General features: G+C 39.5%; 1 protein-coding gene across 11 annotated transcripts in view; it reads right to left on the bottom strand.

The window, feature by feature from the left end:
• caskin1 (CASK interacting protein 1) overlaps nucleotides 1-27,886 on the bottom strand; it is a 98,927-nt gene that overhangs the window by 29,887 nt on the left and 41,154 nt on the right. For all 11 annotated transcript variants that reach the window (XM_044099254.1, XM_044099258.1, XM_044099257.1 and 8 more), the window contains exons 2-6: nucleotides 12,219-12,270; nucleotides 5,237-5,334; nucleotides 3,960-4,105; nucleotides 3,004-3,099; nucleotides 2,780-2,910 (exon numbers count right to left, since the gene is read on the bottom strand). In XM_044099254.1, the coding sequence (XP_043955189.1) occupies nucleotides 2,780-2,910; nucleotides 3,004-3,099; nucleotides 3,960-4,105; nucleotides 5,237-5,334; nucleotides 12,219-12,270 (523 nt within the window). The remainder of the gene's footprint in view (nucleotides 1-2,779; nucleotides 2,911-3,003; nucleotides 3,100-3,959; nucleotides 4,106-5,236; nucleotides 5,335-12,218; nucleotides 12,271-27,886) is intronic.

Below are 27,886 nucleotides of genomic sequence, written 5' to 3'. Positions count from 1 at the left end.
AGAAAATGAGAGAGAAGGAAAAAGAGAAAATAAGGGAAAGAAAGTTGGAGGGGGTTTAAATGAATGGAAAATATGTCCAGAAATGAACAGACGCCATTCAGCCTGATGACTGAGAGAAAGAAACTGTGTGGTTTATTGTCACAGAAAAGGGTGTGTGATGGTTCTCCTGATCAAAACTTCAACAGAGCATGAAATTAACAACTCTTTTATTACACTCTGAAACATTTATGTGAATTTGTTGGAAGAAAAATGTAAAACAATTAATTTGCAAAAAAAATTTTTTTACGAAATCTCCAGTGGCACAATGTTTGGTAACAAGATGAAACTGAGGCTGAATTTTCCAGCAGCAGGTGGGCTTGTTGTGAAGTAGGGAGTAGCAGGGAAGGAGCTTGGAAACTGTAGCTCCAGGGAGGAGCTTCGTTCTCAAAGGCGGAGCTAGGTCCACCTAGGCGTTTTGCACAGCTGAATGGTTGCCAAGGAGATTAAGGGATTTGTCAAACATGCATGAAAGAATCAAATGTATGTTTTAGATGAGAGAATAACATTCTAACATGATGTAAGGCTCAAAAAAGATGATTTTACATAACAGTGCCCCATTAAGGCATTTTTTTCCCAGGGCTGCCAATAAATGTGTTCAGCAGTATTTAACACCCTGCAGCTCATCAGTTAGACTCGCTCCGCTGCTTGGCTCCAGGAGTTGCCACAGAATAAAATGTGCATCCAACCAAGTTTGCTCTCTTTGCTTATTTGCATTCTGGCTGCGAATCAGAGAAGGAGATCAATGCAACTTTTATCGCCGTTCATTAGACGCAGTGTGACAGCTCAGTCTGGACACAGCTGGCACACAAACAGAATGCAAAAGGAATCTGCCAGTCTGGCTTTGTCTGATATTTTCTCTCTGACACATTTCAAGTAAAAAAAAAAAAAACAACAACAAAAAACACTGAAGCCCGAAAAGCACCTGCTCCATCAACCTGTTCAAGTGGTATTGAAGACAGACAGAGGAAACTGTAATTTCTGCTTTAGTTTTCTTGAAGTAACACATTTTTGCAAAGAAACTTGTGTCTTTCCCCCCATGTTTTCACAATGGGAATGGTGCGTTTAAGGGTTGTGCTGTATTAGTTTACTACATTGTTTTAAAGGTTAAAAGAGAACCGTCTCCCACATGTTTGCAGTGTAATCTAGATTAGTAAACTACAAACAGAACTTCACATGGCATTCCTGTAACAAAGAACAGATCTCCAAAGTCCATGATTAATTGTTGTCATGTCAACCGATTGTCTCATCTGAGTTGTGGATCTCTACAGCTCCTCCATAGTTACCATCAGATCATTTTGATATAAACAATAAAAAAAAATGTATCAAACATATTTGTTTGGATCAAAGTTCAATATAAAATGACCCATCGCATGTGTCCACCAAAAATCTCAGAAACTTTTTAGAAAAAGACATTTGCAAGAAAAAGTTGAAATGTTCAAATTCATTTTAAAAATTTACTAAAAAAAAATGACAATTTTGAGATTAAAAGTGCTCAAGAAAAAAAAAACATGGACATTTCTGAGTTGTAAAAGTCAGAAATTTGCTATAAAAAACCCCCCCCAGAAATGACATAAATTATAGATTTTTCATTATTCGGTAATAATGACACTTTAAATGCAAAGTTGCATTAAAACTCGCATCAAAAGTCCAATAAAAGTCTAAACTTTGCATTAAAAGTGTCCTAATTTACTCAATGACACTTCATGACAACAGCCATAAACATTCGTGAAAATTCACTCATGTTCATGACAGCGTCATACCAGTCAGGCACACCCCTTTAAATAAAGTGCAAGCCAATTTTCCAGGAAAAAACACGACATTTTGAAATTAAGCTCAAGATTTTCAAGAAGAAAATTATGGATATTTTTGAATTTACAAAGATAAAATCTTTTTCACACATGACACTTTTGAGACTGTTTTTGGTAAAAACATTTTTAAAACTATGACTCTTTTTGCTTTCACTTCGGCACTATTCTGATTTGATTAATCACTAAATATACCAATTAAATACTTTGATGTTTGTGGCTGCATTGGAAAAAAAACCCCAAAAGTCTTGCAAGGCACTGTATGTGATGCAGTAGGTTCATAAGGTTAGATGGCAATATTTATTAAGTTATAATAACAAAATAAATGGGCTGAAGAAAAGTTCATCCAGAGCAATGCAAGAAAGCTGAGGAACAAAGATTTCCTTTGACGTTCTGTTATTTTTTTAAGTGTTTCGTTTTATAAGCGTGTCTGTTCCACAGGTAGTTAGCCACGGATACTGAGCATCGTTTACCAGTGTCACTTCTAGAGAGGAAGGTTCTGCTCCACTGGCTGTGACAGGCTTTAATCTGCCGCCCTCTGCTTCTCCTTTCTGCCTCTCGTGTTTCTTCCTACATCCCAGTTTTCTCTCATGTCATTTTCCACTGCAACTGAGAAGGACATTTGTGACGGGAGTTTATTTGCAGCTGCAGACCCATTCCGCTTCCTTCAAAAAGAAGATTTGTGCTAAACACTGACACCATCGAGTTCCACAAAAGCGTAAACTTAAAAAAGTTAAACTTAAAAGCGTTAGCTCAGACCATGGTGGAATGATCTTACAGTAACTTTATGAAGACAAGATGGAGCACAGGGAGGATCTGCGAACACATCCACGTGTTTGAAAAAATTTCAGTCACTTAGACACAGGATAGATGAAAACACATCCCAGATTTTTCCACATTCAAATCTTGAATTGAATGTGGAGGCACATGCGTACCTGATGATGTCTATATGTCCGTTTTTGGCAGCCAGGTGGAGCGGAGACGTCCCGTTGGGGTCCGCAGTGTCTCCCTTTTTGGGTTCCAACAGAGCAGCACACATGTTACTAGACAGCAACAACTGGACCACCTACACACACATCGGCAAAGAGATCACCAGTTAGGAAATGGGTTTCATTTTTCCAGCGATGTTCTCCAGGCAGAATGAAGTACAGCTCCTCACCCCGACCCTGCCGAATTCACACGCCAAATCCAGAGGGGTTTTCCCTGCATTATCCACAATGCACGGGTTGGACTGGTGCTGCAGCAGCATCTCAGACTGCAGTGAAGAATGACAAACACAACATACAAGAAAGCATGTCAGAAAAAGACCAGGAAGATGCATACCAACACAAATATTTCTGCCAAACAACATACAATGCTTTTTTTTTTTGTTAATGTCTTTTTTTTATAAGTCCTAACCGTTAAAAATCATAATTCTTTTAACGTTTCTAAGTGTTGAATAGCTAATTTGTTGCTAGTGTGAGCTAGGAACTAAAGAGTTGTACATTTGTTCCAAGTAAATTAGCTGATATCAGCAAGCTGTAATAAAAGTATAGCATCTATGTAGTTTTTCTTTTTGTTAAATAAGCAATGTTTTTGTTAGCGTCTTTATTTACACACTCTTATGTCCAGAGCAGCTGGAATCAGCAGCAGAGCTGATTTTTTTTTTTTTTTTGCTGTACTAGCTTGAGCGGTGTTGGTCAGTAAGATGATCAAAAATCCTCCTTTCTTAATGTTTCCCAGTGTTCTATCTATGGCGTCCTAGTGTGAGCTAGCAACAAAAGTGCTGTAGGGAAAGAGGAACACTCTAGCTTTTATGCTAGCTCTGTTGTGCTAAATAAGATAGGTAATATTACCAAGCTGTTTTGAAATTAAATTCCAAGAAAGCACTAAGGGTGCAGGATAAGAAAGTCTGTAAATATTAGCTACGGTAGTGCTAAGACGTTTTCTGCTGTGTATATTAATCCATATTGATTAAATTGGTGAGCTATTAAACCAGGCAATGTTTTAAAAGACTAGTGGAGCTTAGCTTAAGAGCAAAATGGAGCAGCAGTCAGAAGAAAGATGTCTGTTTTGTCAGTCTTGAATGTTTTTGTTAGCTAGTTAGCGCCGAGGTTGATCCTCCGTGTCACTTACCACCTCATAGTGGCCATGTTGTGCTGATAGGTGCAGAGGTATCTGGCCCTCATCTGATTGGCCGTTGACAGATGAACCCGACTTCAGCAGCATCTTCATTGGCTCGGCCTTCCCCAGCCAGGCGGCATAATGCAGCGGCCGCATTCCTGCGCCAAAAACAGCCGCATAAGTCATGTTGGCTGAGTTCTGGTTTTAGGCCTCTAAAAAATATGATTAAAAGCTTTGAAATAAATAGATATTTTACTGCAGTATCAAAACTAATCCTCTGAGAAAAACCTAAGTTTTAATTTGAGGACATTTAATTACATGTTAGAAATAATGGTTGAGGATGTTCAAGATCCGTATTTATGATCGCACAACAAACAGTGTTGGTGAACTGCAACAAACATCCCCATAGCAACCGTTAAGTACAACTCACTGCTTGGGTGTTATGCCAGGAAAAAGTCATTTCTGTCACACCATCATGAACATAAACATGTGGAGTTTGTTACACCCTTCTGAGTGCTAAATGAGGCTAATGTTGAACTTTTTTTGCTACAAGCACCGTAAAACAAAGGATGAATATCTAGAAATCCTTAGTGTTAAGTATGGTGGAGGATCTGTGATGCTGTGGGTTTATCGGTCTTTCAATGGCCTAATCTGGAGAGATTGTGCAAAGAAGGATGGTTAAATAGGTTGAAGTGTTTTTAATAAAATCTTAATGTAAAATATTTTATTTAGTGAAGAAACAGACCCAAACTAAAGGACGCATTTTTTTATATATTTGCCAGTGTCAGATTATGTTCCTGTGATGAAAGGAATTACTTCATAATTAATTTTACTTGTTTCTGTTGTTTTGTTTATCTATTTTGGATATGTCTTCCAGTTGCAGAGTTAAATGTTAATGAGAATTTAAAGTTTACTGATCTTTGAAAATGTGTTCTAGCATTATTATGACACCAGTACTATATTACTTGAAAAATGCCTCAAAACAATGTAGCTGTTTATTTCAATAACTAATTGGACAATTTACCATGACAGGCCTACAACTTGACATCAAGGAAAGCCGAGGCAGCATTGCAGTAGAAATAATAAATACTGCCTCCTACAGGTAGGTGTTAGTCACTTACACTCAATGTTTTTGACAATTTACAGTTAGCAATGAACGCACAATTATGCATTAGCATAAAAAGATGCAGGTATTTGTTTTTTGCGAACTTTCACGACTGTGGAACAGCAAAACACTGGAGGAACTGATAAGTGAAGAGTTTTTGTACATCGGCTGGTTTCCTCCATACCTTTCTGGTCTCTGATGTCGACAGCGGCCTGCGACTCCAACAGCAGAGAGACCAGCTCCAGATTCCCGTTAAGAGCTGCATGATGCAGGGGAGAAAACCTGAAGGCACACACACACACACACGCACAGACATGCACCCCCACACACGCACACACAGAAAACATCAAGAAGTCTTAGGGTCAGACAATTTTTAATATGTATACCACACACGTCCTTCCATCCACACCCATAAACATACAATCACGGGTCAGAGATAATGACAAAGATAGCATGACAAATAGATTTAATAACAGGGGATTAGGGATCAAACATGTCTTCACTGCAGAGCTGTTAAACAGGCCAGAGGGTGGAGAGATGGAAATGCATAGTGGAGATTAGCACAAGCAGGATCACGTATTATCCAGCACAGGATTCAGGGAATGTGTGTGTGTGTGTGTGTGTGTGTGTACATATATGTACTACATATAGATAATCACCATTTTCACCAACAAAGGCCAGTCATTTGTAGAAAGTGAGTACATTTTCCTGATTTTCACTTTTGCTTTGCAGTTCTATTAGTTAGATTTAGAGGTATTGTGTGAATTCAACTGTGTGTACTTGTATGCCTTTCCTATTTAGGACCATTTCTGGCATATTTACTAACTTTCTGATGACTGATGGGCCTTCTGGGGACCAAAACCTGGTCCTAATACAGTAGACCCCCTTGTTTAGGGTCAAGGGTTAGGTAAGGTGTCAATGAGGTTTTAGTGAAGGTTAGGATTAAGAAAAGAGGGAAAATGTCTGGGTTAAGCATAAATGCAGTTGCTAAAATGAATGGAAGTCAACATAATGTCCTAGTATGGGTAAAAATACAAACATGTGTGCGTGTGTGTGTGAGAGAGAGAGTGAGTATGCATCTGCAGCTTGAGGATGGGACTGTCATGTCAGCTCTGATGGGCAAACATGATGAGAAGCATAAGGAGAAAAAAAAAGGCATCGCATAACCCAAGGAAAAGATTGGCAACAGAAAAGAAAGTGCCTCCAACAAACACTCATGAAAAGTGACATTAAAAAAACCCCTTAATCTGTTAGTTTAATATTGTACGTATCAAGACTGCTGCTCTTAGTATATGGTAACCATAGTAAAATCCCATTTTAAACTCATATTTAACAAAAATGTAACCGTAGTGTCTGGAAGTATTTTACCAATACAAAGTAGACCTTCGCTGATTAGCGTTAGTGTCGTTTTTATCGCTACTTACTGTCCATCAGTGCTGGCCTTTATGTAGCTGAAAACACTTTGTGTAAGAGGGTAAAGCAGGATTGTGGAGGACGAGTGTCATAGTGGTATAGTCCAAAGCAAAATTAGCTGCAAAAGCACTAGGAGCATATTGAGGATGGTTCCCAACAACTTAGCTTGTACAATTGAAGAACCCAACTTCGCTTGGGTTCCTCAATTGGGGGAACCCATCCCTATAGAGGATGGTTCCCAACAACTTAGCTTGTATTTGACATACTGAGTAATTTGTAAAAGCCTCCATGAAGACTGCTACATAGAGCTCAGCCCTTTTATTCACTGCTGAGGTGAACGCTGAGTTTTTAGTCCTGCAGCTTCTGCAATCAAAGGTAGATGATCTGAAAGTTCATAGGATCACTGAGCTCAGCGGCTAAACTTATGTGTAGAGAGAAGACAAAGTGATCTGAAAGGGGCAAATGTTTTTTCAACCACACTTGACTCACAAGGTCGAGTGTCTTCTGTTTTGTAGATTTGCTGCTATGTTGAACGATCAGAAAAATGGCGTCCTACTGGACTTTAGAATGCTACTGCACAGAGATGATGGTGTGATCAACCCAGCAGTTGTTTTCAGGTCAAGCTTTATATCCATGATCTACACAGCTAGGTCAGGACTGCTGAACCTGACCTAGCAATCTGACGCAATTGCTAGGTCAGTCAGATGCAATCTGAAGCAAAGAGAGAAGCAGGAAGAAGGGGGCTGAGTAATACCCACCCACGTAGTATCTAGTAGGAGCTAGTGACTGACCCACTAATAGGGAATGTGAGCTGGGTTTAGACAGTTGTGAGACAGGTTAGTTTTACCCTACTGATAGTGTGTTGTTGCAATAGTGATCCTGCTCATTGTAGCCTCTGTGATTTCCTCCAACCACAGATGTTGGAGGAAATAATCTTTCCTCCAACACAATGCCTGTGGATCTATTTCTGGTATGCTGTTCTTGTTTTTCCCTATAGAGAAAGACATACCTTCACATTTTCACCAACATGGAGATATGACAGAGACGGACGAAGCAACCCACCGATAGCGGGACGAACTCCTACCACTGCCGCCCGTCACAGGAGAAGTCTTTTGGTTTTAGATGAAAATTTTATATCAAAGTGCTATAATCCCAGTGAGAAGACCTTTACTGATAACCCTTTCAAACAAGATATGTTATCACTGGGGCAATTTCAGGTTAGGTGGTCCATGACTGTTCGTTAAATGGGTTAAATGGTCCTCAGCCTGAAAAAGTTTGAGAAACATCACTCCAAAGGTTGTTGAAACGTTTTGGGCAATGGTAACAATGGTGGTAGGAGTTTGTCTTGTTGGTCTTTTGCTGGTTTGAGCCACTGTTTCATCCATCTCTGTTGTTGTGTTCTTGGGCAAGACACTTCACCTTCCTCGCCTGCTGGTGTTGGTCAGAAGGACTGATGGTGAGATATGGCAGCCTCACGTCTGTTAGACTGGCCCAGGGCAGCTGTGGCTACAGTCCAGTAGCTTGCCATCATGTATGTGAGAATGGAAATGACTGATTTTATTGCAAACCGTCCTGACAAGCATCTGCTGTCATTTCATTTTCCAAACTCTGCATTCATGACCTTCGTTAGAATTCTAAGTGCCACTGCTTCACTTGCTATCTTTAGAGTTTTCTGCACTTTCCCTTATACTGCACTGATTAAAGCCGTTTGTCAGACTGTTTGGAAATGCCTTCATAACCTTCTCCAGTTTGATGGGCAGCTATTTATTGCTTTTCTCAAGTCATTGCTAATGTCTTTTCTCATTGGCGCCGAGCTAACACAGTGCTGAGAGCTCCGGGACGGGAAACTGCAATAAATGCATACATTTATAGCGCTGTCCTGTTTTTTTGATGTTCGCTCACTCTATAGATTTGATTGGTGGCACCTGTTTGCTACATACTCTCATAATCATATGTCACTAAAACAGAATGGGTGGACATAGCTTTTCACACACAGATGCTTCTGTATTTTGCTTTTTTGTGAAATGTCCCACAGCTTCACAAGGCCGCATGTACCTTAGTTTAAAAAAGACAAAACCAATCCAATGCCAGCTGTTAACTGCATCTAACCAGCAGGTTTCAGTTCTGCAATCAAGCTGTGTGTGTGTCTGTTGCAAAACAGTTAGAAAACTGCTGAGAGAGGGTTTTTCACTGGCGGGCTGTTGGGCGCCCTTTCAGGACAGTAACATCCTATCATAAGTATGGAAGGATCAGGGAGTGGAAACCCTGGAGTTCATAGATGTTTACTTTGGCTTTTTATCACAGCAGCTCCTACTGACTGAATCTGGAGATGTTTTGTCAGGTGGAAATGTCAAAGAAGTGGTCAAATGTGCGAAGAATGGAGCCGTTCTCCCGGCTTGCCTCCGTGACCGGAAACAACCGAATGCAAAAATAAGAATGGCTGACATCAGCCTGTTTGCCAGACAAACCCTGACAACACTGGACAGCAACCACCGAGGAACCGCAGTCAGACACAGTTTCAGCAATGCTACATTCTGCAGCACTCTATTTGAAAAGTGATACTTTTTTTACCTATAGAGTGTAAATGTAAAGCAGTACATGGGCTAAGGCCAAAATGATTCATAACAATGAAAAGTTTGGGTTTTAAATTTGTCATGCTGAAGTTTGCCTCAAAAGTGAACATAAGTGTCTCTCAACAGATAATAATTAAGGTTGGGACTTTAAATCGTTGATTACATACATCTCAACGCTTTAAAAATGGCATCACATTTAATCAATTTTGTTGTACATACAAAGGTTCCGGCTGGAACCTTCTGACCGGGCGCTGCGTCCTTCCAGACATTTAGCACAGCTGAATGGTTGCCACGGGAGATTAAAGGGTTTCTCAAACATGCATGAAAGAATCAAGACAACACTCCAGGTATGTTTCTGATGAGGGGATGACATTGTAGAATGATGTAAAGCTCCAAAAAGTTGAGGTTACATAATGCTGCCTACATAAACCTCAATTAAAAGTAAGAGTGTTTGTAAAACCAAAAATACTTTAAAGTTTCTAACAGGGCTTCCTCGCCATCGTCTTCAACTTTTGAACTCCAGTTGAGGAGGAAAAACTTTAATAAAAGACTGTTCTCTTTTAGGTTTGATTATATCAGCATGACGGACAGCCCGACACAATTGACCCCAATCAACTTGTGTCAGACTGACTGAAGATCGTTTCCTTTAACAGTGGAATCTGGGAACCCAAAGTCTCCAGAGTCCCTCTGATTACCGTCTATGACTAACTTTATAAAAACTGTCAGCTGTGTTGTGCTGCAGGATGGATCACAGTGACTGTAACACATTCTTCCATGGCAAGGGTTAAATCTCGGGGAAAAAATGCTGCACACTTTCTCCACTGGACTCACCTGTTCCCTCCAGAGTCATACAGGGATTCCACTATTAAAAAAACCTTCCAGCGTTTCAGCTGGCTGCAGGTATTTGTAAACCACAGAGAAGTCTGTGCTTTTGCCAAGTTGTAGAATGTGAAATGCAATATTTATCCCCTACATCTTCCTTCTCCCGCCTCACTTTCTCAAACGGGCCATCTGAAAGTCCGACCGCTTCTCTACAAAGCTCTCCTCTACGTCTCATCTGGCGCTTCCTTTCCACTCGCTCCCTTGCTGTTCTTATCTTTTTCTATTTCCCCTCCACAAACCCGTCCGATGCTTCCTGTTCCTGAGGCCAGATTGGGACACTTGAAACAGCAAATGCAGACATTCAGTGTTTCATGGCATCTATTGAGCTTTAAAAAATAACAAAGAAATATTTCACCCTATACAAGGTCAACATATGGTTGAATTCCATTACAAACAATAGAAAAAAGGAGATTTAGAAAATAATGAGCAGGCTCTCAACAGTGGTATTAGTGACTGAATATACTTAAACTAACATAATCTTCTTGAGTTCACACCTGCCATCAGGTAAAGCAAAACTACGTCCAACTTTCCTGGAAGGATTTTCCTCATTCCTCCTCAATTCTACAAAAGCACAGTTTGCTTAGAGGCTCCAAAGGATCAAAAATGATTTAATTCAATTGTAGAAGAATATCAGTCAGGACAAGGGGATAGAAACAATCCACATGCAAATTTTAATGCCAATCTTGAGCAAACATTTTAAAAAAGACCATGTAAATTAGGTCTGCTTCCATCTACTTGGAGCGAATCAGCCAAGCTACACAACGCCTGATTACATCAAATGTTGACGCTACGCATGGCTGTAGTAAACGGGTAAATGTTCACGACAGCTGAAGTTTTTTGGCAAACATACATCTCCTTTTCAGCAAATTAATTTCTTTCTCGGAAAACCCAAGAGCCACGTCAAGCGAGCGTACAAACGTTTTAGCGAAACTGAGGAAATTATTTCAGATTTTGCCGTTTCTATCAACACTTTCTTATGCCATACTTCAAAATGCTCATACAAAAAACGATGATGGAAACACAACTAGTAACGCGCACACATTCATGCGCTGATAACGTACATCTGTAAGCAACTTGGGGTGAAGTGCCTTGCCCAAAGGCAGATCAAAGCCATAACCCTCTAGCTGGAAAACAACTGCTCTACACACAAGTTGTGTTTTCATTACACACATGCACAAAATTTAGTCAATATTACAGTGATGTTCAAAAGCAACAATTTCCTAATTAAAATTCCATGCGAATAATTTTATTCATGTGAATAAAATTTTTTAAAAATGATGCGCCACCTTCTTCCAATTACTTCCTGTCATCTACTTCTTCATGGTTTTGCACCAGCGGCAACATCTGATTGTTGATCGTGTGACTCGTGTGATGTTTTCGAAATTGCCGTGTTTCTATCAAGCACATTCTTTTTCAAAATCTCAAATTGCGCAACTGTGTTGTCAATAAAAACTCAGCGACAGTCGCCTCAGATTTAACATTGATATCGAAACAGGCAGCTAGCGCCAGGCTAACTGATACAAAACACCAAAATCTGAGCAAGAATTTTCTGTTTCACATCAGTTAAAGTGCTAAACAGAGAGAAAATGGGATGTTTAATTTCCTGATTTTAACCGCCTGGCGCCTAAACGTCTGCGCTCCTGAAGACCCTCTGATATACTTGACGTGTGACTGTAACAGAATGAAGAGGAACAAATATCTGTCCTCTCTCTTTCTGTTTCAGCTTGTTCAATTAGACTCTCCAGATAATTAGCAGGAGGAGGAATTGAACCTAAACTGAATGAGCTGGTGGAGACTCATTAACAGCATCCGCACATTAAGAACGGAGCTGCAAGCGGACCCATCAGGGAAGCAAAAAGAGTTTACTATTTCTGCACCGCACCATCAGAACGTCGCAAACATCTGGTCATCAACTCGCAATTAATTCTCCACAAGCGGTTTGGAAAGAAATGACCAATTAAAGTGATTAAAATGGAAGCTTCAATGAAGAAGCAGCTCAATGTTTTCATATACTGACTGCAGATGGTATAAATGACAGATTAGAATTTGATTTTGTGTTGTTTTAGTCATCAGATTAAGAAGATTATGATAGTCTACCGCATGGAAGTAGAATACAGTCACATAGAAGAAACGAACAACGTGGACTGGGAATGTTTATCACAGATGTTAAGCAAAACACTGTTTTAGATCTGTGCAGCAAAGAAACATGTGGGTAAAATTATGTCATTCTTTTATATAAAAAACGCTTCTGGTGGAATAAGCTGTTAGATTCAAACTAAAACTGAGCCGCTGACTTACCCATCGATATCCTGAAAGTTCACGTTCACCTTCTTCGTGGAGCCGAGGAGTTCTGAAACACAAGAGAAATGGGAATCACGTTTTCTTCTTTTAGAAAGAATGAACATCAGAATGAGCACAATTTGTATTATTTATTTATAGTAAATGCCAGAATGATGGAAGGAGAACAATTGTGTTGTTTTTTGTTGTTTTTTTTCCTCTGCATCCACAGAACCAGAACCAAACATGGAGAAGCAGCATTCAGCTTCTAAGCACCACAAATCTGGAAGAAACTTCCAGAAAACTGAAAAACTGCCAAAACACTGACTTCCTTTATATGACGGCTAAAACTCACATAATCAAAGTTGCCTTTGATTAATAGCAATTGGAACATTGATCAACATTTTTTTTATTATATTTTGAGAAAAAAAATCATAGTCCTCACATACTTCTTGCTCAGGCATGAAGTATGTGAGGACTATGATGGGCAGAAAGTTGCTTATTGTTACTCTATAACGACAAGACAAAAAATCTGATCACATCAGTATATAAAAAAAAGACAAAAAGAAACAAAAATCATCTCATCTTTACATTTATTTAGTTCATTTTAAGACGTTTTGATTCAAATACTACCCAGTCTATGTGAAAATATTATTCATTTTCTTCCAATTCTTAATACAAAGTGTTTCTATGCACTTTATATCTGGTACAAACTTCCAGAAATCCGCAAAACTGCCAAAACACTGAGTTCTCTTCAACCAAAGCTTACAGCCCACCTGTTTAGATTCCCCTGTGATTGGCTGCAAACTGAACTTTGATCAACATATTTGACGTGAACTGATGATTTCCATGGCAGCACTCGACAAAACGTAATGTTTATTGCTTGTTTCATAATTGGCCACTGTATTTTGTTTTCACAAAGTAAAGCACTTTGAACTTGACTTCATAACAACGTAATGCTAACAGGGCGCTAAAAACGTTTGGTAGAGTTCGATGCACCGTCAACATGTTTCCAATACCAGGGAAATTAATCGAAAACTAAAATTGTGGCGGACTCTGCCAGTGAACTGAAAACTGTTTGCCATGGAGTCTTTACAGCAGGATCATGTTCAAAACATTTGGCCACAGAGTGAACCTTCTTCCCTGACCGTAAAACCAGAACTCTGGAGGCTAAGAGCCACCCTGTTACGAATTACGAACCGCAGTGGGGCTAACAACGGCTCCATCTGTCATTAATTCAATCCCAAAGAGCTGGATTTCCTTTCTGATATTTTCAGAGTGATGCAACGCCACCCCGTTTCATTTCACAGCCTTCCACACGTCTTCACCAGGCAGAAAGTCACCGCTGCAGACTTTCAGCACACTCTCCCATTTTCACTTCTGCTGATTCCACAATGTACGAAGCAGCTTAAGTGTATTACTGGCAGACACAGACGGCTACCGAACTGCAAAACTTTAATTTAATTATCTTTCAGGCTAAACCGAGTAAAAAAAAAAGAGGGTTTTAATCACTCAATGTAAATATTGACCAGCCTGGTAGCAGGTACTGTTATAAAACTGTCGTTCATTACAAAAGATCTGCAGAAACACACCGGGTGAAGAACGAGCTACTTTACATCAGCGAGGGTCCATCCAGGGGTCCAAAGACGTCTGGATGGACTGGGTCTCATGTAGGTTCTGGTTCTTCCGGGTTCCTTCTCCCAGAAACACTTCACAAGATCCGGTATCTTACCAAAACCCATCCAACTATCTGTGACATCGGGGGCAAAAAAGGCTCTAAGTGTTTGTGGAAAGGGTTTTTGAATAAAGTTCACATAGTGGACATAAAGCAGACAGCATTTTCTAGACCCACAAAATGCAAGAGATCCATCTACTGTCTGTAGCAATGTATCCTTGCAGGGTGGGGGGAAAACAGAAAACATCAACCAAAAGAAGTTAAGAAACTCTCCACTTTCAAGAGACACTATTTTCCTGGCCTACAATAGTTTGTTCTTTTCTGCTTGGTTTCATTAAAATGTCATATCTACCTGGTAAAATGCAAATAATTCACAGAAAATTTAGATTGTGTGTTGAAATGATGCTGTCACCACCGTGCTTCACAACACGGTTTGTGGCAAACTGCAGTCAGGACTTCTGGTAGCTTTCAAGGCCAGACTTTTTTAATCTTGAATTTTCTGCCTTTCTCTTTTATTTTCATGATGCTGTTTGTTCACCAATGCACTGTAAAAAAAAAAAATAAAATAAAAAAATAAAATCCATATGCCAAAATATGAAAGAGTTGGTGAGAATAAAACTAGATACTGTGAGTTCATAAGGGAGATTATTCAGTCTGCTGATTCTCTGCTCTTTTTCCCACAGCAAGAATCAACCAAGGATGTTTGAAAAGCATGTAAGGTTTTGAATTCAGTCACAATCATGCGCCACTTTTGTCACCTGAACTTTAAATAAAATCCTTTGAGGTTGAGTTTATCCTGCGACCTCAAGTCGCCTCCTTCACTTCCTGACCTGCTCATAGTGGATCAGTCTTTTTAAAGCTCCAGCTGATTTAAATCCGCACTTAAAACTTTCTTCTTTCTCAATTCTAAATAATAAAGTTACGATGTAGAAAATGGTAAAGATATCATTTCTGATCATGCTGTCAGTTTTGTTTTGTTTTAATTTACAATCAGTAACAAATTTCTCATGACAACGACAAATTCAAATTCCCGTCATGATAAGAAATTTTTCACAATAACTTATAAACAATGTCATAAATGGCCAACCATAGCAGCAGTGTTAAAGCACAAGTCTAAGTCAAGTCTGAATTATTTAATTTTTGCAACTCAACATCTCATAATTACTGAAATCACAGGGTTTTACTTAGACGGAAAACTTTTTATTAATTAGCATAACAAACTGAACTTGACTGCATTTTACTGCGACTGGAACAAATCTGTTCACATGACTAAGATAATGCAAGTCTAAGTGTATGTGAACTAGATCTCTTGCTTCTGAGTGCCTTGCGGTGACATTTGTTGTGATTTGGCGTTTAATATACAAACTGAAATAAGCTGATAATAATAGTAACTAAGAGCAATGATAAAGAAAAAAAATATTGACAATAATTACCAATTATAAATCACAGGCAGTGTTTACAGACCAAGTTAGTCAAGTCTTCAATTATTTATATTTTTTGCCTCAACATCTCAGAATTACTGAACTCACACTCGTTTTGTTTTCTCTCTTTTTCCACACACGCACACACACACACACGCACACACACACGCACGCACACACACACACACACACACACACACTTGCACCCTCTCCCTCTGGGGTGCAGGAAACAGGACAGTCCCTCTATTGTCGAGGAGACAGCTCCCAGCGCCACTGGCAGAGGAACATTGATTTCCTTACAGACTATTTCTGGCTGCTCAATGCAGGGATTCACTCACACATACACACACACACACACACACACAAGAATGCATCCTGTGTGTATGAGATATGCAACTGCATATGCACACATTCATGTTGGAGTGTGATGAAGAAGCTGTGATAAAGGCAAGAAGAAACTGTTCAAAGAGTCTGGAGAAGCTTTTTTTTTTCTTCGGTTCCCCACAATGACTGGTGCCTTACCAAAGAAGGTAAAATCAGAAACACACACACACACGCATACACTCCAGCCTTTGTTTTTTCTCTGTATTCAAGTCACTGACCATGACCTTTTGACCGCCCAGCGTCGTGATGGGCAGTCATCTACCATGACCCTGGTCTCCGCGTTACACACAAACACCAATAGGAATCATAAAGTCCTTCAAGCGAACCTTTGATGGTCTGCTGCTCAGTGCAGATTACCCTGCAGGTTACGTGTTACGTCACACACAATCCCAAAATGCACACTCTCAGCATCTTTTATGAGTTTGTTGAGTGAAAAGAGCCTCTTACCCAACTAATCGGGTAACAATTACTGTAGAGATGCTGTCAGATTCAGCCAGATAGTTCATCTTACGGCTGAAATCCCGGCTGCTGTCTTATTTCTTACCAGTCAGCTTGATGGCTGCATGATAAAGAGCTAAAGAAGCAAAAAGTCTGCAGCTGTTCATGATTCGCCAGAGGAGACCGAGGAAGCAGTAACTGAGTCAGACGGCAGTCTTACAGGGCTGTCAACCTTCAGCTACCAGCTGCGTTTCAGTGGTTAGAGGTTTTGTTCCGGGTAGATAAATGACGCTTACTGATACAGTTGTTAATATTTAATAATAGGCATTTAATCATGCAGTAATTTGAGAAATGAGTCTATAAATATCTCAGGAAAAGGAGTTAACAGGTTGCAGACGCTTTCCGGCCTGAATACTGGAAGTCTTCCTCGGCCAGTGGGAATATATAGTCCTGACATTGAGTCTTAGGTCCACTGGCATGTGTTTGCTTTCAAATTAGGGGTGCACCGATTTGCAGGTTTCTGGACTATCATCAATTCCAATTCACCACTGCACTGAACCCTTATGGTTATTCCACCAAATATTGATTTCTGAACTCTTCCTGAGTTAAAACTTTAGTATTGTTGTTTCTAAATGAATATGAATTTGCATTATTTGAGGTCTGAAAGCACCGCATCGTTTTAGTTGTTTTGACCATTTCAGATTTTTTGCTAGTAAATACAACACTTTTGCTTTGAATTTCAGAGCCACGCTATCAATAGTACATAGAATCAAGGGACAATGTTCAATTTACTCAAACCTATACTTATAAAATGTAAGATCAGAGAAACTGAACGTTTTAAGTGGTCTCTTAATTTTTTCCAGAGTTGTATAGCGACAAAGTAGCTAAGTTGGCGACATTGGGGTGAATATTGTTGAACCTTTGTAGATCTTCCTGGATGTAGATAAGATCAGTTTCTCATGTAAGTTTGGCTAATCGCAGAACTCTCAAATAAAAAAACAACATGTTTTTAAAGATTTTGTTGCTGCCAGTGGCCTTTATTGTACAGTAGGCAGACAGGAAACAGGGATGAGACAGATTGGGAGAAGACATGCAACGAATGACCCAAGACCACAAACTGAACCCAGGACAGAGCACTCCACCCACTGAGCAACCCATCACTCCGCCGCTCTCCAGAAAATTAAGAAAATTGGCATGGATTTATGTGTGGGCCCCTATTTCAAACGGGCCCTCATAGAAACACCCAAATCAGATGAGCAGCAACCCTCTTTACAAGTTTCTAAATGTCAATAGAGTCCACAGAAACAGCTGCTGCTCGGAGTTGATGAAGAGTACAACAGGAATTTTAAGCAAAGCTACTTATTTATGACAGTAGCAACTAAAAATATTTCTGAAAAGAGCATGTGGGTTAGCGTTGCCTGGAATGAGTCTCTAATTATAAATATTTCAGCGTTTGTACCTTCAGACTACATAAGCAGCTTGGCCAGTAATGGGGCTTCCAGTACAAGAGGTCTAAACAAGAATAACAGCTGGGAGACTACAATACACACACACACACACACACACACACACACACACATATAGGAGTGTAGCCACACATGAGTAACATCATTCACAGAGAAGCCTGCACACACTGACACGCATGATTAAAAATGAGTGAAGAGCTGGAGCTTTCTGGGTCACATGGTGACTGTAAGGATGAGCTGGTTTCCTGGGTCCTTAACTAGACCTGCCCGACTGCTGGATGGCAGTGAGCTCCTAACTCAAACTCAATGTGAAGTAATACAATGTAAAAAGTAAAATACTTTTCAACATACAGTCCCTGATCATTTATATAGGTATCAAACGTTTTCTGTCATGTTACAACCATCAATCCCAATGGATTTTAGGTGATTTTGTGCGAGAGACCAACACAAAATATCACATATGAACAGTTAGAATCCACAAATACTTTAGACCCTGTCTAAAAAACACTTACAACCGCCTGCTTTAGTAGTTCATACACTAAATATACCTTAACATGAATTAATACACACAGTGGTCTTCCTGCTAATGGGCTTATGGTGTTAGCGTTAGCTAATGGAGCTATGGAAGGAGATGTTTGCCACTTTTAATATCCATTCATTATCTTCCATTTTTTTAATGTCACACTAGCTCCTGCTAATGGTGTTAGCTCTAGATAATATAGTAAGCAGCAGCTTACATCATGTTAGCTTGATTCAGCAGATATTTCATGAATTTGAGTAGTTCAAACACAAAATATACCTAAACATGCATTAATACGCACAGAGGAAATCATCCTAGCGCTGGCTTAGAAGCTAATGTCTACACTTTTCCTTATCTCCGCTCTTGGGAGTCAAGTAGTCACACTTGAAGTTTGTCTTTCCTTGTTAAAGATCTCAGATGTGCTGCTGCCAGCGTAGCGCATTCTGGCTAAACACAACCAAAAAAAAACAAAAAACCATGTGTATCTATTGCTATTGGGGAAAACGGATCACGGTCTTTTGCTAAAGGCAAAGGAGAAATCACTAAAAATTAATTCCACTCCATTTCTGTTATCATTTCACAAAGAAGAAAGTTGCACTTAGTGTTTTCTTCTGTGGTTTCCTTCAGTGGTTCTTGGTGCAGCGCCACCACAGGCGAGGGGAGGAAAGGGTTTTTCAGAGGATTAATGGTAACGACTCAACAGCCTAACAAAAAGTTGAGCAAAGTCCTAATTCTGGCTGCCTTTTCAGTCATTTGAACCTGTTCTGAATGTCTGTGTGTGTTAAATAAACATGGTAGCTTTTATTTAGGTGTCTGTGTTTTATACACATCACTCTTTTTCAATGAGTCAACAGGGAACATACAAATGTCCCTGAGAGCCCAGAGGTTGCTTTTCTTTTCTGCCCCTCTTAAGCATTGGTGTGTATGTATGCTAGAAAAGGTCAGAAATATCCATATGCTAAATATGACACAGTTGGTGAGAGTAAAGCAAGATACCGTGAGTTCTTAAGGGAGATTATTCACAGTCTGTTGATTCTCAGCTCTCTTTCTCATGGTGAAAATAGGCTAATTTTATTCTCAAGGGGGAGGAAGAAGGATCAGTGCTTTTCTTGATGGGTTCTTCACTTATAACTCTAAGTCTTGAGTACAGATGATTTTTTTTTTTTTTTTTCCAAAAAGGAAAATTGCTGTTCACTGACTTGAGAGTCTGAGCCCTTAAATTGTAGACAGATGACGGGAAGAAGCATCCTAGCAACATGAAGTTGTGTTTTTATTTCTCTGGCCTTCTTTTGCCTCTCCGTACGTTGTCACTCTTCCTGACCCTGGCAAAGGGAGCGGAAATCAGCGCAAAACTCTCCCCTCCGCTTGCTCTTTCCTTCACCTTTCTATTTCTCTCTCTCTGTTTATTATTTTCTCGCCCTTTGCGCTACATGCAGTTGTTTAAACACTAAAAACAGGCAGGAGTGGAACAACAGTCTGCCTTCATGTATCTCTAGCCTGTGCTGCTAAAGTGAACCGATATTTTGTTCCCCATTTAAGAAAGAAAATGTTCACTTAACTCCTATCTTTCAACAGAAGACCGGAGAAATCGCTCTTAAAGTTACAGAGTTCAGCAGTAACAATGAATACATTTAACTGGATACATGTTTCTGTTGTCTCTAACAATTTCAATAAGTGATAGATGATCCATAAGATCTCAAATATCAAAATGTCGCACTTCCTGTCTGGAAAAATTCACCTATTTGTGGAATTTTCTGAAGAATGTAACCTCCTCCTAATAATTTGCGCAAAATGTGGCTATTCTTGTAATTTTTTTCTGCCGACAAAGACATCTCCACCATGCTGGCAAAAGCAGAAAGAGGCTTTGCTTGAGACATCTTATTTTATTTGAGAAACATCTAATTTAGATGTAAGCAAAATGCAGTGAAAATACTACAGCCTGTATAGTTTTTATAAATTTGAATGAAATATCGTCACACGGTCGTCACTATGCTGTTTACACTGCAATGTATCCTCGCCAGATGGCATAAGCTAGGTGCTACAAAGCCAGCTTTGACCAGAGAAACCAGTAATTTTGCAATTATGAGAACTACTGCTTGGAAATGCTAACTGGAAAGGAGAGCGTACGCTGCAAGAGCTCCAGCTGCTTACGGTAAGAGTCCTGGTCAAATACATTAGAATGTTGTGTTACAAAGACTAAAAGCTTCATTCCCATTTTTTTATCTTCCACTTTTTTGTTTGTTTTCAAGGTAGCTTCTGCTAATGGTGTTAGCTGTAGCTAACAGAGCTAACAAAGTGGATTTTTGACACTTTAAACATCCATTCATTATCTTCCTTTTTCTTTATGTCATGCCAGCTCCTGCTAATGGTGTTAGCTCTAGCAAATATAATGAACAGTAGCTAACAAGCTGATTGCCTTAGCTTGTTTTAGCAGATATCTCATGTATAAAAGCTCATAAAAACTTTCAGACACATAAAGTATTTGTCTGAATCCAAACATTTTTTTCCTGTGGCTGGCCCTCATCAGCCTCCAAAACCTTGACCTCTCAGGTTTAGTTCATGAGCTCCAGTCCTCTATAAGTTATAACCTACCTGGCAAGCATTGCGCAGGTGAAAAAATGGTAATCTCTCTAGGTGTAAAACAATCTTTGAAGTAGTTAAAAGTTTTTACATATCACTTTCAGCAACTTTTAGGTTAATTACTACATATGTAAGCCAACATGTTCAACTGGTCATAATGATTAACAAATGTTAATTTCTGAATAAAAGCTTCGGTAACTATCTCTGCTACTGCCGTTGCTCCTGTTGTAGAGTCTGGCTGTCTCTCTGCTCTGCACGTCCTCCAGAGGTACAGTTTCAAACACTCTATATGTAAAGAAAGTTTGGTTGTTTTGTTGTGGAAAAAATCCCAGCTGACAGCTGTATTGTATTTGTCGTTTTACAGAATCATCAATAGACGGTGATAACAGCAGTTTATTTGCATGTAAAACAGGTAAGGAGATTTGATCAATCGGGATAAATCTTAATGTCTACTTTTATGTGAATAAGCCAGGTGAGAACAGGCTTTAAGCTTACAAAAAAATAAATATATATAAGTGCCCACACACTTAATAGATTGCCATAAAGTACATGACTGAAGCCTTAACATAACATGAAGCAATTAGCTATAAAAAGCCACTAGACCAAGAAATGTGTTCGTATGTTTGAGCAGGTTGACTCCAGGAGCTGTTTGATCCCCATTGACCTCTCAGCCACCCTTCCTGGATGGCGCATCCAAGCACACACACACACACACACACACACACACACACGCCATCTGCTCACAGTTAACACACATAAACACGTGTACAATTAAGACAGGGAACACCGGCAGTCAGGATGTAATCCCTTCTTTACTGCAGGTCTCTGTGACCATGAGGCGCATTTACACACGTTCTCTGCCAGTCAACTTTCCTAGAGCACATAGATGCACAAAAGTAGGTTGATAGATCAATTCTGGAACCGAATGTTCTGCCAGAGATTAAACTCACTCAGGAATGGCTGAGTGATGGGAATTGGGTGTAATTTAGCTTCACATCTGTTGCTGTTTCCATTTAGCTCACCAAGAGTTAGATGGAAGCGGGTCACAACGCCGCGAGCCAAACGAGTGACCCAATATCTTGAATGTAGTATATTTAGAATATTACACTGTCTTTCTCCTTCGAATGTTAAACTAGAAAGCAGATGTCGGTGTGAGTGAGGTGAGTCCGCTCGCTTGAGGTCTCTCCCGGTGAACTTTCCACCTGCGTAGATACTCTGTTGCAGGTTCGCGACATTCGGGACTAAAGAATTCCCATCCGAGTTGAAAACTAATTTGACGTAACATTCGGCTCACTTTCAACTTCCCACTTCTCAAGCTGTAAATCCAAAAACCTGTCTATTTAAATGGGACAGGAAAAAAAAAACAACAAAAAAAAAACACCCACACACTCAAACGACCTGCCATTATAACGGGAAACAGATGACGAAGGAATTTGTGCAGTTGCACATATTTGTAGTTTGGAATCAAATTGTTCCCAAAAGCATTTTCACCTAATGTCACTCTAATGACTGTCAGGTGCTCCTGCTCATCTTTATACGTTTTCTGGACTACAAAATAGATCTGAAGATTTGGGCCGACATCAATATCCGACGTATCATCATTTCCAAGAGAGACTTGACCAAACGTGACAACCATACAAATCAGAACTGTACAAGTCTTCTCTCAAAGTACATAATAAACAATAAGACAGGATATTCAAAGACAGTCATCTGTCAAGAAAAACAAACACGATGACATTATTCTTCATTTGCTGCATTATTTATGATACTCTTGGAATCAATAATGGATGCGAGAGCTTTTAGCTGACAGAGTGGTGGATGGCGGGAAAACTCAGTTTTGCCAGAATCAAAATGAAACGCCTGAGAACATCCACGTGCAACCACCTGGAGACGAACAGATGGTAACATCTGGAGCTGAAGTTAAAAAGGGTATTGAAATAAAGTGGAATGTAAGCTGAAATGCAGCTTCAACCATGTTTGTTTTTTAGCATGTAATTTACAAAATAAATACATTTTTACTTTTAGTTTTTTTTACTAAGTTAGAAGTATTTGTTCGTGCTTACATATTTTCATATCCTTTTTAAGGTGACAACCCTTTCAATTTTTGTACCATTAGATGTAAAAATCCTGAACATTAAAAATAGTTTTTGGCCTTTAATGATGAAAATACAATCTGACGTTCTGCTGTCACGTGCGATGGGCGTTGATGGGCAGACCACCGCATCCTTCACAGACAAATGACATTTCGCTTGCATGGCTTTGTTTAAATAATTTATTAAAAACATAAATAAAACAGGACCCAAAACACAACCCTGGGGAACACCGTTGCTTATCCCAAGAAAGTCTAATTTGCTGTTTTTATGTCCTTTAGGGCTTTGTGGACATGACTGGGGGCGTCACATGGGTCACCTTTATTTACGCACAGGCTCCTAAATAACGCATCCTTCACTGTAACAGAATGCATAAAATCTAATGCATTATTTTAGTTCTCAGTGACAGACATTAGATAAAACTGCAAAACATGACGGAAAGGTATTTCAGATATATTTTTTATCATTTATTGATTGTCATGTTTTGGCCCATACTAGTGTATATTACGTTAAGAGTATCAAGGTGCTGTAGTGAAAGTCCAAATACGCCTTCTTTCCACATTGCGGTATGTCATGCGCCTGTACAGTTGGGAATGCTGTTTTGTATGTTTCCACTGTGAAAGCGGCCCATAGAACCGACCCGTACCTCACCATTCCTGGCCCCCTTCAGTTGTAGCTCCATAGAACAATGGTACGGTGTGGTTAGGGTGGAGTTTCAGGCGTCACACAACAGTCCATTGATTGGAAGCCAAAAAACACTTCGCTGCTTGACAAAACGTGTCATACTAGTGTGTTGTCGCACTATGACGTCACGTTATAACGTGACACACTAGTATGACGAGTTTGAGTTCAACCGCACCTGTCCAGTGAGAGTCCATCTGATGTCACTGGACCATAAAATGATCAACTTTTACAATCAACATTTGTGAAAAAAGACACTGGTTCACGACAAGACTGACAAGCTAATAGTTAAACCCAATGAAGAAGTAGAAAATAAGTATTTCAAAACATTATTTTTAAAACTCTGATGCTCCCCGTCTCATTAACAGGAAGTAGTTTCCCCCAGTGAAGATGAATTTACCTGCCCTGGCGCCCATAACGCCAGACTTAGCAGGATTCCTGGGAGAAACTCTAGGAATGGCATGTTGGAAAATTTCTGAGGCATTAACTTAAATCACTAACTTGCCAATACCTAGATCCCAGTTACCTACATGAAACAATTCAAATTTTTCTGAATAAACTGTGATGAACCAACCTTCAACCAGTCAACACTTACAATCTGCTGCAGCAGAACTCTGGGAAAATACTGATTTGATGATGCTGCTGAAAAACCCCTCAGCCCCGAGCATGCACACACACACGCATGCACACACATTGGGTTTTATAAAGGCGGTTGCTAGGTAACAAGCATCCCAGATCTTCCTACACACAGAGAACTGTACCGTGCACACATGCAAAACATGGGGATGCACAATCACATGCACCCTAACACACACACACACACACACAGATCCAGATCAGTGTGACGAGAGTGACAGAAACAGTGTGACATCCTTATTTCCAGATGAGCCGTCTAAAGCAGCATCTGCTTCCCTCCTCAGAGGCTCCAACTTGGTGGTAAGTCCCCTTATTCAGACAGATCAGGTGATGTCAGCACAACGCACTCTGCTCGGTTCAACTAGAACAATAAACTCCTTAGCTGGTGTATCAGGTATTCTGCTGGTGAAGATGAACGTTTTTTTGGGTTTTTGTTTTTTTAACACATCCCGACTCAAAGCAACACCGAGGGGAGCAGCGAGCTTTTAGAACAGAAGGCAGCGCAATTAGAAGCAGAGGTAGAAAGCAAAACACAAGCACATAAATGCGATGGAGTAACACACCGGGGACTGACAACGGCGTTTATGTTACAAATGAGCAATTCCAATTCAGTTTTTGCTGTGTAGTATTTCAGTCAATCAAGCAAAAAGAATATATAAATAAATAAAAATAAAAACTTTTTTTTTTTAAAATGGAGGCTTCAGTCTGTAACGGAGAAATGAATGGAGAGTTTAGCAACCTCTGCGGTGGTGGAGGATTAGAGGTCTAATTTAATGAAATGAAAAGCAAAGATGAGGTGCAGATTGTTTAGCGCAGCGCGCGTCTTAGGATGTAAGGACAGCAGAGAACAACGGTCGAAGAAATCAGGAAAACATGCGGTGATGTTTGTGAATGAACGTTTTATCGCCACTTAGCAAACACAACGTTTATGTTTTTCTGCTTTTGATTTACTGCATAGAGACCAGGCGGTGAGTTATCCATCCAGCTGCTGGGAAGGGATTGAAACTCATTGTTTGTAACTCAACAACATGTACTTTACCATTTTAAAACATTTTCTCCTGCACAAAATAACCAAAATCACCAAATATAATCACGTCACAAAGAGCCTGAATGCCTGGTACTTTTTTAATGGGCTGCAGTCAAAGCATTTATTTATAACATTGATTAGTGGTTCAATTTTATCACGATATCACCATAAAAATGCACCAATATGAACATTATCAGTTTTAATATCTATGCTGCTGTTATGGTCGATAAACTATATTGTAGAAATTCTACACATTTCCATACACTGTTGACAATGTGAAAAAGCCGCCACATTGTCTTTATTGCTTTTCTTTAGTCAAACATTCCCATAATCCTCTGCTGCATCAACACCACTGTCACATGACTGAACAGATATCACATTGCCCACCCGCTCCTCCAATCTCACGGTTTCATTTTCTGATCTAATGGAAGCTCCGCCCACGATGGGCTGCAGCCTCAGGCACCTGTCTTCCCATGTCTTATGCTGTTTGTTTGTCTTCCTTTAGACTGGAGTGAAATTTCGGCGTGATTCCGCACAATAGCAGTAAAGGCTTCCTGATTCAGAAATACATACACAAACAACAAGAAGATGAACACAAACGTTGGTTGTTGATATCAGCCCAGTTTTACTACTACTGATTTGTTAAAAAATATCAGCCTATACTGGTGTAGATGCCGATATATCGTGCATCCCTACGCTGGAAGATAGTGAACATCACTAGTAAAGATGGACAAATCAGATGTTGACCAAAATCAGCAAATCTTTGAACCTAATTAGTCCTGACGACCAGGCATGAGTGTCCTCAGGTTATGCTAACCAAGAGGCTCTTTTTGGGTAAACATGATTCCTGCTGAGTGAGAATTTCAAATGAGCCACTGAATAGCAGCGAGGTGTTTATAACTGAACCAGGAGGAAGCAAAGTGATGTAATCAGTGAGCTGGTTTACTGACATGTGAGCTCTGTCATTCTCAGGTTGTGAGAAAGCGAGAGAGAACAAGACTTTCATCTGACAACAGGAAGGTTAAACTGAATACCATAAAGTCATTCTGTTTTAACCAGAGGTGGTTAGAGTGGATATAAATTGCACTGAAGTAAGAGTAGCACTAATTAAATATATTTTACTTAAGTGAAAGTAAAATATGTTTACTGAAGCAAGAGTAAAAAGCAAATACTGAGTAACTGAGATCAGGAAATCACTTTTCAAATCAATATTTTTCAACATAAAACTAATGAAATTAATACTGTAGGTTTGTCTCACACCTTCATTCAGTGAAGCTGCCTGACGAGAAGACAAGAAACTAAACTGGAAACTGAACTGTTTTTTATTTACATGCAGCTTTATACGACTGTACAGCTGTGGTTTATATAAAATCTGGGCAAAATAAGAGAGAAAAATCACCTTCTTATAAAACTATTTATTAATTTTATTTGCACCCATGTCAATAAATGTATTAAAAGTATTGAACATCCTGCGGTCTGACACACCGCTTGTTATGTTTTTTTGTTTTTTTCTACTGCCCTCCCAGGTCTCAGAGTTCAACTGTGAAACTGTGATCTTTGCTGCCCTGCCCTGGGGATTCTGACACATTCTGTGGTCAGGGGGATAAATAATCCTCTCACAGAGTCCTCAGCTGGCCTTGAGCAGGTTGACCAGCAAAAAGACAAAACCCCAAAGGGAGACGACAGGGATGCGTTGTAAGCAGGTGTAAGAACCACCTCAGCTTTCTACTTTTTATGCAGCAGACTAACTGCACCTTCCCTCAGCACACTCTAAAAGAGACATTTATGTAGACTACTTGTATTCAACCTCATTCAATACTTCACAAAATATCATAATGATGAAAGTGGGAAAAACTGATACTGGCCCTTTTTTTTTTTGCTCTGCCCTGAGAAATGGCTTACTGACAGACCATGTCTGCACGTTGGCAACTTTGTCGCTACATTTAGCAACTTTTAAAACAAAAATATTCTTGTCAGTCAAAATGTTAATCAGCCGGTCAGGCTTTTTAAACATCGGAAATTGGCCAGAAACTGCAAACTGTGCACTGCCTAGTTTTAACAAATTCATACAAATATGAGTATTATTCATCACTCTTGGATGTTATTCTGCGAGCAGGCCTGGACAACAAGTCCACAACAATATGTGCGATCAAAAACAATCACCTGCCAACTTTGTTGCCATATTTAGCAACTTTTCCAACAAAAAAATTCCGTACTGGTCACATTTGGAATCGGTAGATCAGGCTTTTACAGAAAACTGCAATTTTGAACAGTCTCATACAAGTATAGATATTATTCATCATGCTGGGGCAAATTTTACATTTATTCTGTGAGCAGGAATAGATAATAAATCAATAACCATATGTGCAATTAAAAACAGTCACTATTGCCAATATAGCAACTTTGTGGCTTTATCAACAAAAAAAATTGGTACGGGTCAAATTTCGAATTTGCAGGTTGTTTTTTTGTTTTTTTTTTTTTTAAGAAATTGATATTGAGCCAGAAAACTGCAATCAGTCCACCCTCTAGTTTTAAACAATTTTATGCAAACATAAATATTATGTGAAAAATGTTACATTTATTCTGTGACCAGGGCTGGACAATAAATCAATAACAACACGTGTGATTAAAAACAGTTGCTATTGCCAACCTAGCAACTTTTCCGACAAAAACAACAAAGGAAAAACTGCAATCGGTGCACTGCTGCTGTCCACCCCATCTCTGTTGAGCTGCGGGTCAGCTCTATCAACAGACAGCTGCATTATGGGAGA

This window comes from Gambusia affinis, linkage group LG19 (genome assembly GCF_019740435.1).
Source record: "Gambusia affinis linkage group LG19, SWU_Gaff_1.0, whole genome shotgun sequence".
In the NCBI taxonomy this organism is placed as follows: Eukaryota; Metazoa; Chordata; class Actinopteri; order Cyprinodontiformes; family Poeciliidae; genus Gambusia; species Gambusia affinis.
The sequence above is the reverse complement of the archived record's forward strand: the minus strand, read 5'-3'. Positions and strand labels throughout refer to the sequence as shown.